This window comes from Bombina bombina, chromosome 2, assembly GCF_027579735.1.
Source record: "Bombina bombina isolate aBomBom1 chromosome 2, aBomBom1.pri, whole genome shotgun sequence".
Classification (NCBI taxonomy): Eukaryota; Metazoa; Chordata; class Amphibia; order Anura; family Bombinatoridae; genus Bombina; species Bombina bombina.
The window spans coordinates 487,832,907-487,847,071 of NC_069500.1; the positions used below are offsets into that span (position 1 = coordinate 487,832,907).

The window sequence follows — 14,165 nt, forward strand, 5'->3', positions numbered from 1 at the left end:
TAATTAACGCATGCGCTTTTGAGAGCAAAAATTTTTGTGCGCATGCGCGGTTAACAGAGGATAGATGTGCACAAGTGTAGTTCTGACGTATAGAGCGGGTGGGACCGCTCTATACGTCTATGTATTGAAAACACGGAACTGCTGGATGGGAGGGGATTACGATTGTAAGGCACATTAAAATAAAAGTTAGTAAATATGGTTAAATAAACGTTTTTTAAAAAAAATAAACCTAGCGACTACCTTGTAATTTAGAAAAGGAAAATAAAGAGACATTTCTATTAGAATAACTTTACCTTCACTTTAAGGGTGAATATGTACACCCCTGTCCGCAATGGATTGATAAATTGAGCTTTTATAGTCAACAAACTGAAACCCAGATTGGCTCCTCCAAATAAGGCAAATTGTGGGTGGAGTTTGGCTATTGACAAACAATTGCAGTGAAAGGGTGTTATTTTGTTTAAAAACGTTTAGACTTGGCTGATATGCTATTTCTATAGCAGAAAACAGAAATGTCTCATAATTACAAGGTGTTTACTGTCACTTTAACAGAACACTACAACTAAATCATAGAATGATACTGTGCAGCCTGAGCATCAATGCAACCACATACCTCGACACAATCACATCTTCACTTACAGAATGTCTTGTTAGCAGGTAACCAGAGGCCCAGCTGAACATATTTCTTGACGCATACAAAATAAACATCAACACATCCAGAAATAAAAATAATATCTGTGAAATAACGCCACACGCTACCTGTAAGTAATAACATCAATACGCCCAGTATAAACACAGATCCCACACAGTTGAATACACTCAAAATTAATGTAACTCACAGCATTACGTGCGGCCAATCACTCAACCCAAACAAGCTATTATGACCACTGAGCTCACCACATACGCTACAGATCCATGTGTACGTCGATCTCACCTACTTCCCGTTGCTGTACAGTGACGTCACGATTTCCACACATGCGCGGTATAAAATGTATGACTAGTCATGTGATTCGGCATTTTATTCTTTAGAATTGCATCAAGCTAAATGATTGAACACATATTCAGTGCGTAATGATACAGTATTGTAATGTGTTTTCTAAATTAGCGAGGGCTAATTCAAATTTTTACTACGCAATTTGAACATTCAAACACATCTAGTTCTATCGCCCGACCAGCGAGCTAACATTAAAAAAGCTAGTTCTTGCATTATGATAAAAGAATATAGACTATTTATTTGTACGTATTATGTATACTGAATAATTAAAAAAAAAATAGATCCAAATTCGGCACAACAAAGTTAAAAATTCTGCAGAGTTTTGGGATTTGAGAGGTTAATGCAGATCACGTGACGCAGCATTGACAGTCCCTCACCCTGTCACGTGACAGAGCAGATATAAGAGGTGGGATTGCCCACTTGTCTCTGCCAAAACGAGATCAGGATGGCGTTCGGTAGCACATTGTATCAGGCGCTTTTTCGCCGTACCTCTACCTTCGCTTTGACCGTAGTGTTCGGTGCTCTGTTGTTCGAGCGGGCGTTTGACCAAGGCGCTGATGCTTTATTCGATCACCTCAACCGAGGGGTAAGAAAAGAGATCAGTTCAAGGGCATTAGTGGGTCAAGGGACATAGGCCAATGATGAAGCCCTGTGGCATGAACGTGACCTTCTGGTGGATGGAACGTAAAATAATTTAATGGCCAGGCCATCTAAACAAGCTAAGTGTTGTTTTTTTAACCAATTTAAGTAATACATAACATTGTGCTGTTAGGCCTGCATACATTAGGCTGGTGTATGGGGAGGCAAAGTGACAGAGGTCTAATGTATTCTCGAGATTGGAGGAAATAAGTATATAGGCAAAATTTATCAAAGTGAGAATAAGAAAATTCAAACATTTGTCTGGGGGGGGAATAAGTTGTCTGGCAATGCTCAATTCTTGTATTGATCTCTATTGGCATTTTAAGTGCCTGTATATATTCACAGTTCTCATATTTATGACAAGTGGTGGAAGTAATCGCCTTTTAATCAACCAATTTGTAGGTTGTGAGGTAGTGGAAGCGAGGGCGATATTGTTTGGAGGGATAATGGAAACCTTTTCTTTTTCTTGCTTTAATGGCTGTATTTAGGGTTAGAAATCGATCACAACAAGGTGCAGAACTTGAAGAATAATTAAATGACGAAAGTATCTATATAGTTTTATAAAAAAAAAAAAGTAAATTAAAGTGCAATTTAAATGTGTACTCAAAAGAACAAAGATAAAGGAACACTAAACACTTGCTTTAAATCCTTAAAGGGACATGAAATCCCAAAAAAAAAAATTCTATGATTTAGGTAGGACATACAATTTTAAACAGCTTTCCAGTTTACTTCTATTTTCAAATTAGTTTCATTCTCTTTGTATGCTTTGTTGAAGGAGCAGCAATGCACTACTGGTTTCTAACTGAACACATGGGTGAGCCAATGACAATCAGTATTTATATGCAACCACCAATCAGCAGCTAGAACTTAGGGTCTTTGCTGCTCCTGAGCCTTCCTAGATAAACCTTTCAGCAAATCTTAAAAAAAGAAGGAAGACAAATAATTGACGTAAATTTGAAAGTTGTTGAAAATTTTATGTTCTACCTAAAACATGAAAGAAAAACTTTAGGTTTCATGTCCCTTTAAATCTTGCTCCTGCTAATCAATCAAAATCAATTTAGCATGAATGTCTATGCCAACTTGTCAGCTTAACCCAAATTGTTCAGAGTGTTTTCAATAACAATGGTTTACCTGTGCTCTATGCGTGTATGCATGCCGCCATATTGTGACGTACGTTACACACAGGTACACCAGTCACATGACACGTATACATATAGTTCTATTATGTATTTGCTGCTTAGAGGAATTAAATCTGCAGCACACGCTCACTGTGCTGCAGTGTTTGCGGCAATATTTTTTCAAATGTGACTAATAGTAATAAGTATTTTCAACATAATACATAAGTTAGTAAATGCACGGCTTCAGGAACAAGAATTGAAAGTAGCAAGCTCTGGGGAGGGGGAGATCAGTCCGGAAACAAAGGATAAGCCTTGCATAGGAAAATTCAAGCTCCAGTTATATCAAATGGTTGCCGAGCACTCCTGACCCTGCCGTGCATAATACTGCACTGGGAGATCCTTACCCTTCCAGCCCAAAAGTTAGATTACTCCTTTGGCCCAAAGCGTGACTCCTACTGCCGGCTAACAAAAGGCAGCCCAGTCTGTCACTGCCAGGGAGTGTTTGCCAACTCCACAACTGCAGCCTGTTACTACCATCTGGCAATGCTACGTACTGAAGGGCATGTTCAAACTAATGTCAATCACTTAGCCGGCAGCAGGAGTCACTCTTTGAGCCCAAGGAGTAATCTAACTTTCGGGCTGGAAGGGTAAGGATCTTCCAGTGTAGTATTATGCACTGCAGGGTCAGGAGTGCTCTGCAAGAATCACATGTGCTGCTGCATGCATCACAGTGAGCGTGTGCTGTAGATGTGATTCCTCTAAGCAGCAAATACATAATAGAACAATGTGCGTATCATGTGACTGGTGTACTTGTGTGTAACGTACGTCACAATATGGCGGAATGCATACACGCATAGAGCACAGGTAAACCATTGTTATTGAAAACACTTATTTTGAACAGTTTGGGGTAAGCTGACAAGTTGGCATAGACATTCATGCAAACTTGATTTTGATTGATTAGAAGGAGCTAGATTTAAGGATTTTAGCAGGCAGGTGTTAAGTGTCCCTTAAAGGGACAGTCAACACCAGAATTTGTGTTTTTTTTTTTTTTATTATTTAAGATAGATAACCCCTTAATTACCAATTCACCAGTTTTGCATAACCAACTCTGTTATAATTATACACGTTTTACCTTGTATCTAAGCCTCAGCAGACTGCCCCCTTATTTCAGTACTTTTGACAGACTTGCATTTTAACCAATCAGAGCTGTAGCCATGGTAAATTCATGTGCATGAGCTGTTATCTATATGAAACACATGAACTAATGCCCTCTAGTGGTGAAAAACTATCAAAATGCATTTAGATTAGAGACGGTCTTCAAGGTCTAAGAAATTAGCATATGAACCTCCTAGGTTTAGCTTTCAACTAAGAATACCAAGAGAACAAAGCAAAATTGATGATAAAAGTAAATTGAAAAGTTGTTTAACATTACATACCCTATTTAAATCATGAAAGTTTTTTTGGACTTGAATGTCCTTTAAAGGGCCATAATACCCAAATGTTGAAACACTTGAAAGTGATGCAGCACAGCTGTAAAAAGCTGACTAGAAAATATCACCTGAACATCTATGTAAAAAAGAGAGATATTTTACCTCAAAAATTCCTCAGTAGCCACATCCCATTGTAAAGGACTTCTAAGCTCCAAATTAGTATGTCTGTCCCGGGGCAGCGGAAGGGGCGAGCTTACGTGCACTCATCTTATTTCCCTATTCATCTTAAGGAAGTTTTCAATGAAATCTCATGAGATGACGGTAAAAGAGTTCATGACCTCAGCACTGTTGATGCTGATTGGCTGCTGTTCATTTCTTCATTTTTTTTTTTTTTTTACCTGCAGCTTAGTAACTTTTTACATAGAATTTACTCTGCTGAGCTGAGGAAATTGTGAGGTAAAAGCTTCCTTTTTTACATAGAGATTCTCAGGTGATATTTTTGGCTTTTTAGAGTTATACTGCATCAGTTTCAAGTGATTTAACATATGAGTATTATGTCCCTTTAAAGGACCAGTAAACACAGTACATTTGCATAATCAACAAATGCAAGATAACAAGACAATACAATAGCATTCACTCGGAATTTCATATGCGTAGTAGATTTTTTTTTTTTCTAACAAATTTTAGTTATGTATATTTCCACTCCCCCCTGTACCATGTGATGGCAATCAGCCAATCACAAATGCATATACGTATAGTCTGTCTCAGTAAATCGGAAAGTTGTTTAAAATTACATGCTGTATCTGAATCATGAAAATTTAATTTGACCCGAGTGACGCTTTTTTAGCTACTATAAACGGCAGCCTTCTTCAATGAAAGATTGCAAAAAAAGGGGCAAAATAAAAATAACTAATATATAAGAAATAACGTTCTTACAATCACGTGATTAATTTATTCTATTATAATAGGATAAAATCATTTACCGGTGGAAAAAGCTAAGATTAATAAAGTGAAAAACAATATTTTTGCAAAAAAACGAAATCAGCCTTTCGCTTGACATTGCAAAAAACTTTTGCCTGAAAAATTTGATAAATACTGGCAACATTTTTGACTTAACACATTGCAAACTGCTGCAGAAATAATCACGACTCTAGGCACATTTTTCTCTTTAGGCAAATTTTGCCCTATACGTTGCTTGCAAGGTGAATAGTGAGATCTCAGTCAAATTTTGATATACAAATTTGGGCACAAGATAAAACCTGAATAATGGACATTTTAATAAATAAGCCACACTTAAAATGTTATGTTTGAGGTGTTGATTGAAAGGGATACTTAACCCAATTTTTTTTTATTTTTTATGATTTGGCTAGAGCATGCAATTTTAAGCAACTTTCTAATTTACTCCTATTAATTTTTTCTTCGTTCTTTTGGTATCTTTATTTGAGAAAGCAGGAGTGAACGTTTAGCAGCTGGGCCATTTTTGGTTTAGCATCCTGGATAGCCCTTGTTGATTGGTGGCTACATTTAGCCACCAATCGGCAAGCAGTACCCAGGTGCTGAACCTAAAAAGGGCTGGTTCCTAAGCTTTCATTCCTGCTTTTAGATACCAATAGAACAAAGAAAAAATAATAGGAGTAAATTAGAAAGTTGCTTAAAATTGCATGCTCTATCCGAATCGTAAAAGAGAAAATTTGGGTTTAGTGTCCCTTTAATCACTTGATTGCATGGTTTTAGTATCTATGGCTTTGCAGACTGCTGCTAGAACTTTGACTCCCTGATTTTCATTTTTGATTATTTCAGATTGTTTAAAATCAAGAGCATGTCCAGAAATTTTGATGTCCTAAAATTTTAGGCACACATGAGATAGCAGTGTACAGTTTTTAATAGGTTAAATCACTCCATTATTCACAGTGACAACTTGATCCTTGCTTGTCCAGAACCCGCATTGGTAGTCCAATGGCTTTTTTTTTTTTTAACAACAAGAGACAGACCTGATGCGTTGTACACTGTCTTCAGAATACTAACCTCTTCAACAAAATCTTTTCATAGGACAACACATCTTTATTTCTTTCATGTAATTGGCAAGAGTCCATGAGCTAGTGACGAATGGGATATACAATCCTACCAGGAGGGGCAAAGTTTCCAAAACCACAAAATGCCTATAAATACACCCCTCATCACACCCACAATTCAGTTTTACAAACTCTTCCTCCTATGGAGGTGGTGAAGTAAGTTTGTGCTAAGATTTCTACGTTGACATGCGCTTCTCAGCATTTTGAAGCCCGATTCCTCTGAGTACAGTGAATGTCAGGGATGTGAAGGGAGTATAACCTATTGAATGCAATGGTTTTCCTCAAGGGAGGTCTATTTCATAGGTTCTCTGTTATCGGTCTTAGAGATTCATCTCCTACCTCCCTTATTCAGATCAACGATATACTCTTATTCCATTACCTCTACTGTTAAAGCAGAACATAGTGCAGTCTGTGATATTATCGCAGAAAGTGGAGCCTGCCTGCAGAAAGAACGGCCAGGTCTGTTAAGCAGAGAATATTCTTTAACAGGATTATTTTTTTTTTATTTTTTTTTCTGGCCAGTGCAGTGCTTTCAAATGGACAACTGGCACATTTTTAGTGCAGTATATGCAGTACTTTGAAATTATTGGCTAAGGGCTGCTCTGCTCCTGAAATTGATACTTTTTTAGATGCAATATCATTATTGTTACATTTAGCCGCCAGAACGGCTTCTGCGACTGAGGTAAGTGCAGGGATGCGCGTTTCCTATATCCCGACACACAGGACATGCAGTTCTGGGCGCAGGGCATGTGGTTTTAGTGTGAGAACTTAAGAGGGCTGAGTGAGAGCAGGAAAAGAAGCTAGCGCACAAATGTTTACAGCCTGGGCACGGGCTTCAGTAGAGAGGGGGGCCGCCTCAGTTTTAAGCACTGCATCAATTATTTGCTGCCTGAGCCATAAGACTGGAGAAAGACATGGAGAGGATGCAGATGTGCAATCATTTAGTCTCTCAGTATGGAAATCAAGCTCGTTTGCAAGCACCGGCTAAAGGCTTTATAGCTCAGGCAGCAAAGTCAACAAGCAGCCGGGAGAGTGACCCAGAGCTACTTGAGGGATACACTTATACACAGCCTCATAGCACACACATCCCAGTGAATGGAAGGCTGCAGCTTTGCACTCTTTTCCAGCTAGCTGAATTTAAGCTGCCAAAATAGACCCTCGTTTTGTGAAGTCACACCCACAGGGTTGCTTCTAAGTAGAAAATAAAAAAAATTCTACCCCTGAATTTCCGGTCAGTACAGATTAAGCAGATTTTTGTTTGTACTATAGCACTTACTGGGAGGAAATCGTTAAATTAATTTACTCCTTCCATGTCCCTAGCCAAAGCTGCTCTGGGGCCACAATTCAATTCTCCAGTCATTTTTATCTGATAATAAAGTATTTCTCCAGTTCAGTGTAACCAAAACTCCTCTCCTTTACAAATGTTTCATTCCTGTCCCCTCACCCTCAGTGTTAATATAATCTATACATTTGTGTGTCTATGTATCTTACTTTAAAAGTTAATTTATTTTTTAAAGTTTGTTCACTGACTGAGTGTAAAGGCTACATTTCCAGTACATTTCAGGTTCTTTTGGCATTACTGCAATAAGCTTTTTTTTTTTTTATAAATGCTTCTCTGAAAAGAAGAAAAAAACTGATGCCAATACATGTTCTAAACTCGCCCTAAGACACTGTTAGTGTTAGGTTGGCAGTATTTTGGTTATTGTGGTGGTCGGTTTGTCAGAAGGGGATAAATGGTATGCACATTCCTCTTACAACCAAGGGGTTATGCTAGCAAATTTAGATCAGCGACACATCAGTTATTTAATATCACCTTCCCTCACTAAATATTGGAACGAGATTTTAACAATGAACAGCCAAAGCCATTTTATTTGCAAATTGTAAATAGCAATAATACTAATATAATTAGTAGTAGTAGTATTTTATGTATATGTGCGCAGCCACCATTAAACGGCTAGAACCTAGGTTTTTTGCTGCTCCTGAGCTTGCATAGATGAACCTTTTAGCAAAGGATAACAAGAAAAGGAAGTAAATGAAATAGAAGTAAATTGGAAAGTTGTTTAAAATTGTATTCTCTATCTGAATCATGAGAGAAAATATTTGGGTTTCATGTCCCTTTAAGGCCTAGTATATCAAGATTGTTACCTCTTTAAATGTTGCCCCCTTTTCCACTGGTATGTATACAATGTGTATATCTACCCGTAAATCAGAGAACAAGGAGAAGCCCTACGCTTATAGGGACACTAAACCCAAATTGTTTCCATCATGATTCAGATAGAGCATGCAATTTTAAGAAACTTTCTAATTTACTCCTATTAATTTTTCTTCGTTCTCTTGCTATCTTTATTTAAAAAGCAGGAATGTGATGCATAGGACCCGGCCCATTTTTTGTTGAACCTGGGTTATGCTTGCTTATTGGTGGGTAAATGTAAGCCTCCATTAAGCAAGCGCTATCCATGGTGCTGAACCTAAAATGGGCTGGCTGCTAAGATTTACATTCCTAAAAGATGAAGATAGCAAGATAACGAAGAAAAATTGATAATAGGAATAAATGTCATGCTCTAGCTGACTCGTGAAAGAAAAAAAATTAGATTCAGTGTCCCTTTAAACCCTGCCCAGCAGCTGTGAAGCATTTTGGGGGTTCCTTGTACTGTATGTGTGGTCATAGAATTGAGCAGCTTGGGCTGTGTACACCCACTCTCCAATCCTTTTTGTTTAAAAAGCATTTTAAGCACCTCCGATCAATACTGTAGCTTCTGTTTAAACAGAATAATGCAATGCACTCGCCAAGCTGCTGTAGTAGTCGTAAGTATGGAAGTTGTTTCCTGGGCATTATTTCTAGTCCTTGTGGTGACCTGGTGTCAGAATATATCTCCCCCTTTCTTCGGCTCCTACATTTTTTAATTTGATATCTCTTTTAGTAATTGTGTAGAAATTGCATGGATGACGCACATTTTTTGTGTGGCTCCTTAATTTTTAGTAAATTTATCAACCCCTGCTTGCATATTTTTTTCTTTAAATTTACTGATTCACAAAGTATGTAATTGATATTGCAATGTCATATTTTTTTTTTTATTTTTTTTTAGAAACTATGGAAACACATCAAGCACCAGTATGAGGTGAAAGAAGATTAAAACATCCGGAGTTGAACATTCAGACAACTGTGGCTGGCAGCATACAATGACATATACAGACTGGACAATTCTTTCTGAGAAATGGGACTTGTATTTATGATGGCTTAATGGTTATCTATGTCTAATAAAAGTCCATCTGTTTTTGATTACAACAGTGTTTAAATTTGCTGTCATATACAAGTGATTGTGATCTTTCCTGATTTTGTTGACTGGAAATGTGTGTGTATATATTGTGTGTGAGATTTATAAGAGAATAATTAAAACACTGGGGTTGTTGATGGTCTTTATGCTTCATAATAGCTTCAAAATCCCACTGAAATGTTTTATTAATGGGATATTGTAAATCAATAGAAACATAGAATTTTGCAGTAGATAAGAACCAAAAGGCCCATCAAGTCTTCCTATATTGCATGTTACTGTTTTCTTAGGATAGCCTTATGCATTTCTCATGGGTTTTTTCGTTTTTGTTTTTTTGTCCCTGTGTTTAAAGTGATGGTAAACTCTCCCCTTTTTAAAATCAGATCTGGAATGTAAGCGCTTTTTTAGATGGAGTTTAATTCATTAGCTGTAATGAAGATGCAGTATAACATGCTTTTTAATATAGATATGAAATTCAAATACTGCATGCTCCTCCGCCCACTTCAAAAGTAAAATTTTCTGTGAGCTAACAGATTGAATTGTTGTCCAATCAGCGCTCTCCCCATATGGCACTTTTGTTGTAGCTAGAGCATTGATTGGAGAGTAATTCAATAATTTAGCTGACAGGAAAATTGACTTTTGAAGTGGGTGGTGTAACGTGGGGTATTTGAATTTCATATCTATATTAATAACTGTTATAGCGCATCTTCATTACACATGATTAATAAAACCCCATCTAAAATAGCGATTACATTCCAGATCTGATTTTAAAAAGGGGAGAGTTTACCATCACTTTAACACTTATATTGAAAGTTTAGTCCATGAATCTACCACAATTTCTCTAAAAAAAAAAAAAAAAAAAGCAACTTCTGAATCTTCTACCCTCTAATTTAGGATTCACACCTTTTTTGTCAAATGCTTTTAGCTTCTGCTTTGTCACTTCATATATTTGAAGGTTTCTATGTCACCTCTTTCCCTTCTCTAAACTATACATATTTATATCAGAGTAACTAAAGACTTGATGAGTCCACGGATTTCATCCTTGTGGGATTACGCCTCCTCCCTTCCCTCCCAAAGAGTGCTACTTTGTGCTAAGGTGTAGCCTAGACCAGATCAGTCTCTACAGTAGTGCATTTGGTGGCTTTAAAGCAATGGGAACTTGTGGGACATAATTCTCACTGTGCCTCCCATATACTGTTGCTGCCCTATTCGGGGAAAAATCTGAGAGATCTTACTCAGTGTGTTCCTTGTTATCCTCAGGTCCATGTGAGCAGTAGGATTTAAAACGAGCCTGAAAGGATAGAAGCAAAAGCCCCAAGTAAAACTTAAACTTTTATTGTTAAAATTTAAAATCCAGGAGGCTAAAGGCACAAGGTAGAATGCAGTATACGCGTTTCGGCTACACGCCGTAATCACTACTGATCAGTAGGACTTCACACGCCTGGGAGCTGCCTTTGCTGTCGGCAGATGGTGAGGTAAGTGCTATCTATCGGGTACTTATAGAGCACAAACTAATCACCCGTGAGGGTCTCAAGGCACTAAGGGAAAGCAGATAGGAGGGTATGGGCGTTCAGTCGAAGAGCCAGGTTTTGAGGTCCTTTCTGAGCTTTGTAAGGGAGGTGGATTGTTTGAGGTGCAGCGGGAGGCTGTTCCATGTCTTTGCTGCTATGTGGGAGAAGGATCTTCTGCCCACTGTGGATTTGCTGATGCAAGGAATGACTGCGAGTGCTTGGTCGGCCGTTCGTAGTTGTCTGGCGGGGGTGTAGAAATTTACACAGTGGTTTATGTATTCGGGTCCGATGTTGTGTAGGGCCTTGAACGCGTGGCCATTTTCTTCTTCCTGGGCTTAGAAGATAGAAAAGGGCTCAGAAGAAATTGGCAACTCAAATTGTTAATAACAGCTCTTAGAGAAAGAGAAGGGGCTCTTTATTCAGGTATGTTTTTCTCCTTTCATGGGAGACGATTCTAGACAGCTCATGTACTTCTCAACTTACTTGGGTTTCCCCTTGTCAATATCTCCCGGTGGTTACATAAAAGAGCAATGCCGACCGGGAGATGACTGAGCATTAGAAAACACTCTTTCGTGACTTCAGGTGGGCGGGGCACCTAGCTGGAAGCAATTCACAGGAGCTCCGTAACATCGTCTCCACAATTGCTTTTCCTAGCCACTTTTCAGCTTGCCGCCGTGCCTAAATCTTGCTTGGCAGGCGGCCTGACACCCCGCTACTGCTCCCAGGCTGATTTTTACCCCTGCACGAAGGACTCTTAACAGCAGTCCTAGCCCTCGGAGGCAATAAGGAAAATGCGCGAATGGCGCCATATTGGAAATCGGCACCTCGGACCTTCTTGCAGCCCGGATCCCTTCCGTCACGTCTGCTACTCAATTTGCACAGCAAAAGGTTATCTCAAAAGGCTGCACCTATGTACATGTACACTGACATTGTAGCGTAACTTGGAGCCATCCAGGGATAAAGCCTCTGCTCTTAGCCGATATCGGCCACGCTGGTCTGGGTGTGCTGTTTGATACTGATTTACTCTTTATATATGTGTACGAGAAGCACGGCTCCATTACGTTGCTCCTTATAACCTTGCTATATATATCCACTGGGGAGGACAAGCTCTGTTGCTTCAGGAATCTGAGGTGTTCTAGCATTTAGTGAAAAACTTTCACACGCTGATTTGAGTATTAGGGGAAAGTTTAAGCATACATCAACACTGCTGCCCACACTGTTGTTTTACAAACCCTGCGGTGTGTCTGCCCTAGTACCCTTTGGATACAACTCCCAATGCTTTGCTACAGGGGGTCTCTGTGAGAGAAGAAGAGAAAGGGTTTATTACAGTTTGCATCTTGGGGTGTTTTGGTTTCAATTCCATTGTTTCTACTGCTGTCCATATGATTGTTTTATTACACAGAACATCAGCACCACCTAGTGGACTATATTCATCACTTCAGTCTTATCAATCCCCTCCTATTTCTCCAACATTGGTGTGTCCGGTCCACGGCGTCATCCATTACTTGTGGGATATTCTCCTCCCCTACAGGGAAAGGCAAGGAGAGCACACAGCAGAGCTGTCCATATAGCTCCCCCTCTAGCTCCGCCCGCCAGTCATTCTCCTTGCCGCTCTGAACAAGTAGCATCTCCTCGGGGATGGTGAGGAGTTTGTGGTGTTAGTTGTAGTTTTTTATATCTTCTATCAAGAGTTTGTTATTTTAAAATAGTGCTGGCTTGTACTATTTGCTCTATAACAGAAAAGTGATGAAGATTTCTGTTAAGAGGAATATGATTTTAGCACAAGTAACTAGAATCCATTGCTGTTACCACGCAGGACTGTTGAAACCAGAGAACTTCAGTTGAGGGTAACAGTTTGCAGACTCATCTGCTTCAGGTATGACTAGTCTCCTAACAACACAGGCTAATGCTAGATGACAGTCATTTTTCCCCTCAGGGAAAATGGTAAGCCATTTTTCTTTCACCTCAGCAAAAAAGATAACAGGCTTCCCCTTTTTGATTTTTATGCTGGTAGACACTGTTAGGGGCAAAATCGATTGGTTTTTATTACAATATCATGGCATTTGAACTGTTTTATAAGCTCATATACACTTGAACGTTTTTTATTGATCTGGCATGTTTTAGACACCTAAATCTAGTCAGGAAGGCCCCTTCACTCTAGTGTGCTGAGGGAGGAAGCCTCATTTTGGTGCTTCAGCTGTGCAGTTGATTTCAAGGCAGTGCATGCAGTTTTCATGTGAGAGGGTCCTGTGACTCAGAAAGTGACTCCAGAAGGCTTATTTCTGTGGATGATTGACCCCTAAGGAAGGTAAAATGCTGCAGCAATACTGTAGCAGGGATTGTAGTGTATAAAAACGGTTAAATCCAACAATTCGCTCTGGTTTGCTTGTTTTAAGAGCTAGAGTCTCCATATTTGCTGTGCAATACTTTCTAAGCATTAAGACACTGGGGTCCAAATTTCATAAAAATCGGATATTGCCTTAATAGTTTTTTCAACATTCAGAAATATAGTGTATAATTTTATTATTTAAAGAGACAGTAACGTTTTTGTTTAAAATCGTTTTTATTGCATTGTTTGCCTGCCTATATCTGTTTAACATGTCTATGCCATCAGATAACCTATGTTCTGTGTGTGTAGAGACAAATGTGTTCCCCCTTTGAGTGTTTGTGATAATTGTGCCATAGCGTCCAAACAAAATAAGGACAGCTCTGTTACATTTCATAATGTTGCCCAAGATAATTTATCTAATGAAGGTAGTGAGGATAATTCTACATCCTCTCCTTCTGTGTCTACACCAGCTTTGCCCGCGCAGGCGACACCTAGCGCGCCAGTGCTTATTTCTATGCAACAATTAACAGCAGTAGTGGATAATTCTATAGCAAATCTTTTATCCAAACTGCCAGCATTTCAGAGAAAGCGTGATTGTTCAGTTTTAAATACAGATAAAAAAAAGGATGAACAATCAGACGCTGACGATGCCTTATCTATTTTACCCTCACATCAATCGGAATTGGCTGTGAGGGAAGGGCTGTCTGAGGGTGAAATTTCAGACTCAGGAAAAATTTCTCAACAGGCAGAACCTGATATAGTAGCATTTAAATTTAAGCTAGAACATCTCTGCACTTTGCTTA

General features: G+C 38.9%; 2 protein-coding genes across 2 annotated transcripts in view; one reads left to right on the forward strand and one right to left on the reverse strand.

The window, feature by feature from the left end:
• The window catches only part of ZMAT5 (zinc finger matrin-type 5), a 29,891-nt gene extending 28,920 nt beyond the window's left edge, over positions 1 to 971 (reverse strand). The window contains exon 1 of the mRNA XM_053702189.1: positions 895 to 971. The gene's annotated coding sequence lies outside the window, so the exon portion shown is untranslated. The remainder of the gene's footprint in view (positions 1 to 894) is intronic.
• Positions 972 to 1,402: 431 nt separating this feature from the next.
• Positions 1,403 to 9,536, forward strand: LOC128649114 (cytochrome b-c1 complex subunit 9). Its single transcript, XM_053702190.1, has 2 exons — positions 1,403 to 1,577; positions 9,337 to 9,536. Exons 1-2 carry the CDS (start codon positions 1,437 to 1,439, stop codon positions 9,382 to 9,384), a joined length of 189 nt encoding a protein of 62 aa, XP_053558165.1. The 5' UTR covers positions 1,403 to 1,436; the 3' UTR covers positions 9,385 to 9,536.
• Positions 9,537 to 14,165: the final 4,629 nt, after the last annotated feature.

What these genes read in the sequence shown, in the direction of transcription:
- LOC128649114 (XM_053702190.1), top strand. Translation starts at nt 1,437, where the DNA reads ATGGCGTTCGGTAGCACATTGTATCAGGCGCTTTTTCGCCGTACCTCT. An exon ending in TCGATCACCTCAACCGAGGG is followed by an intron (nt 1,578 to 9,336) that starts GTAAGAAAAGAG and finishes ATTTTTTTTTAG; the next exon opens with AAACTATGGAAACACATCAA.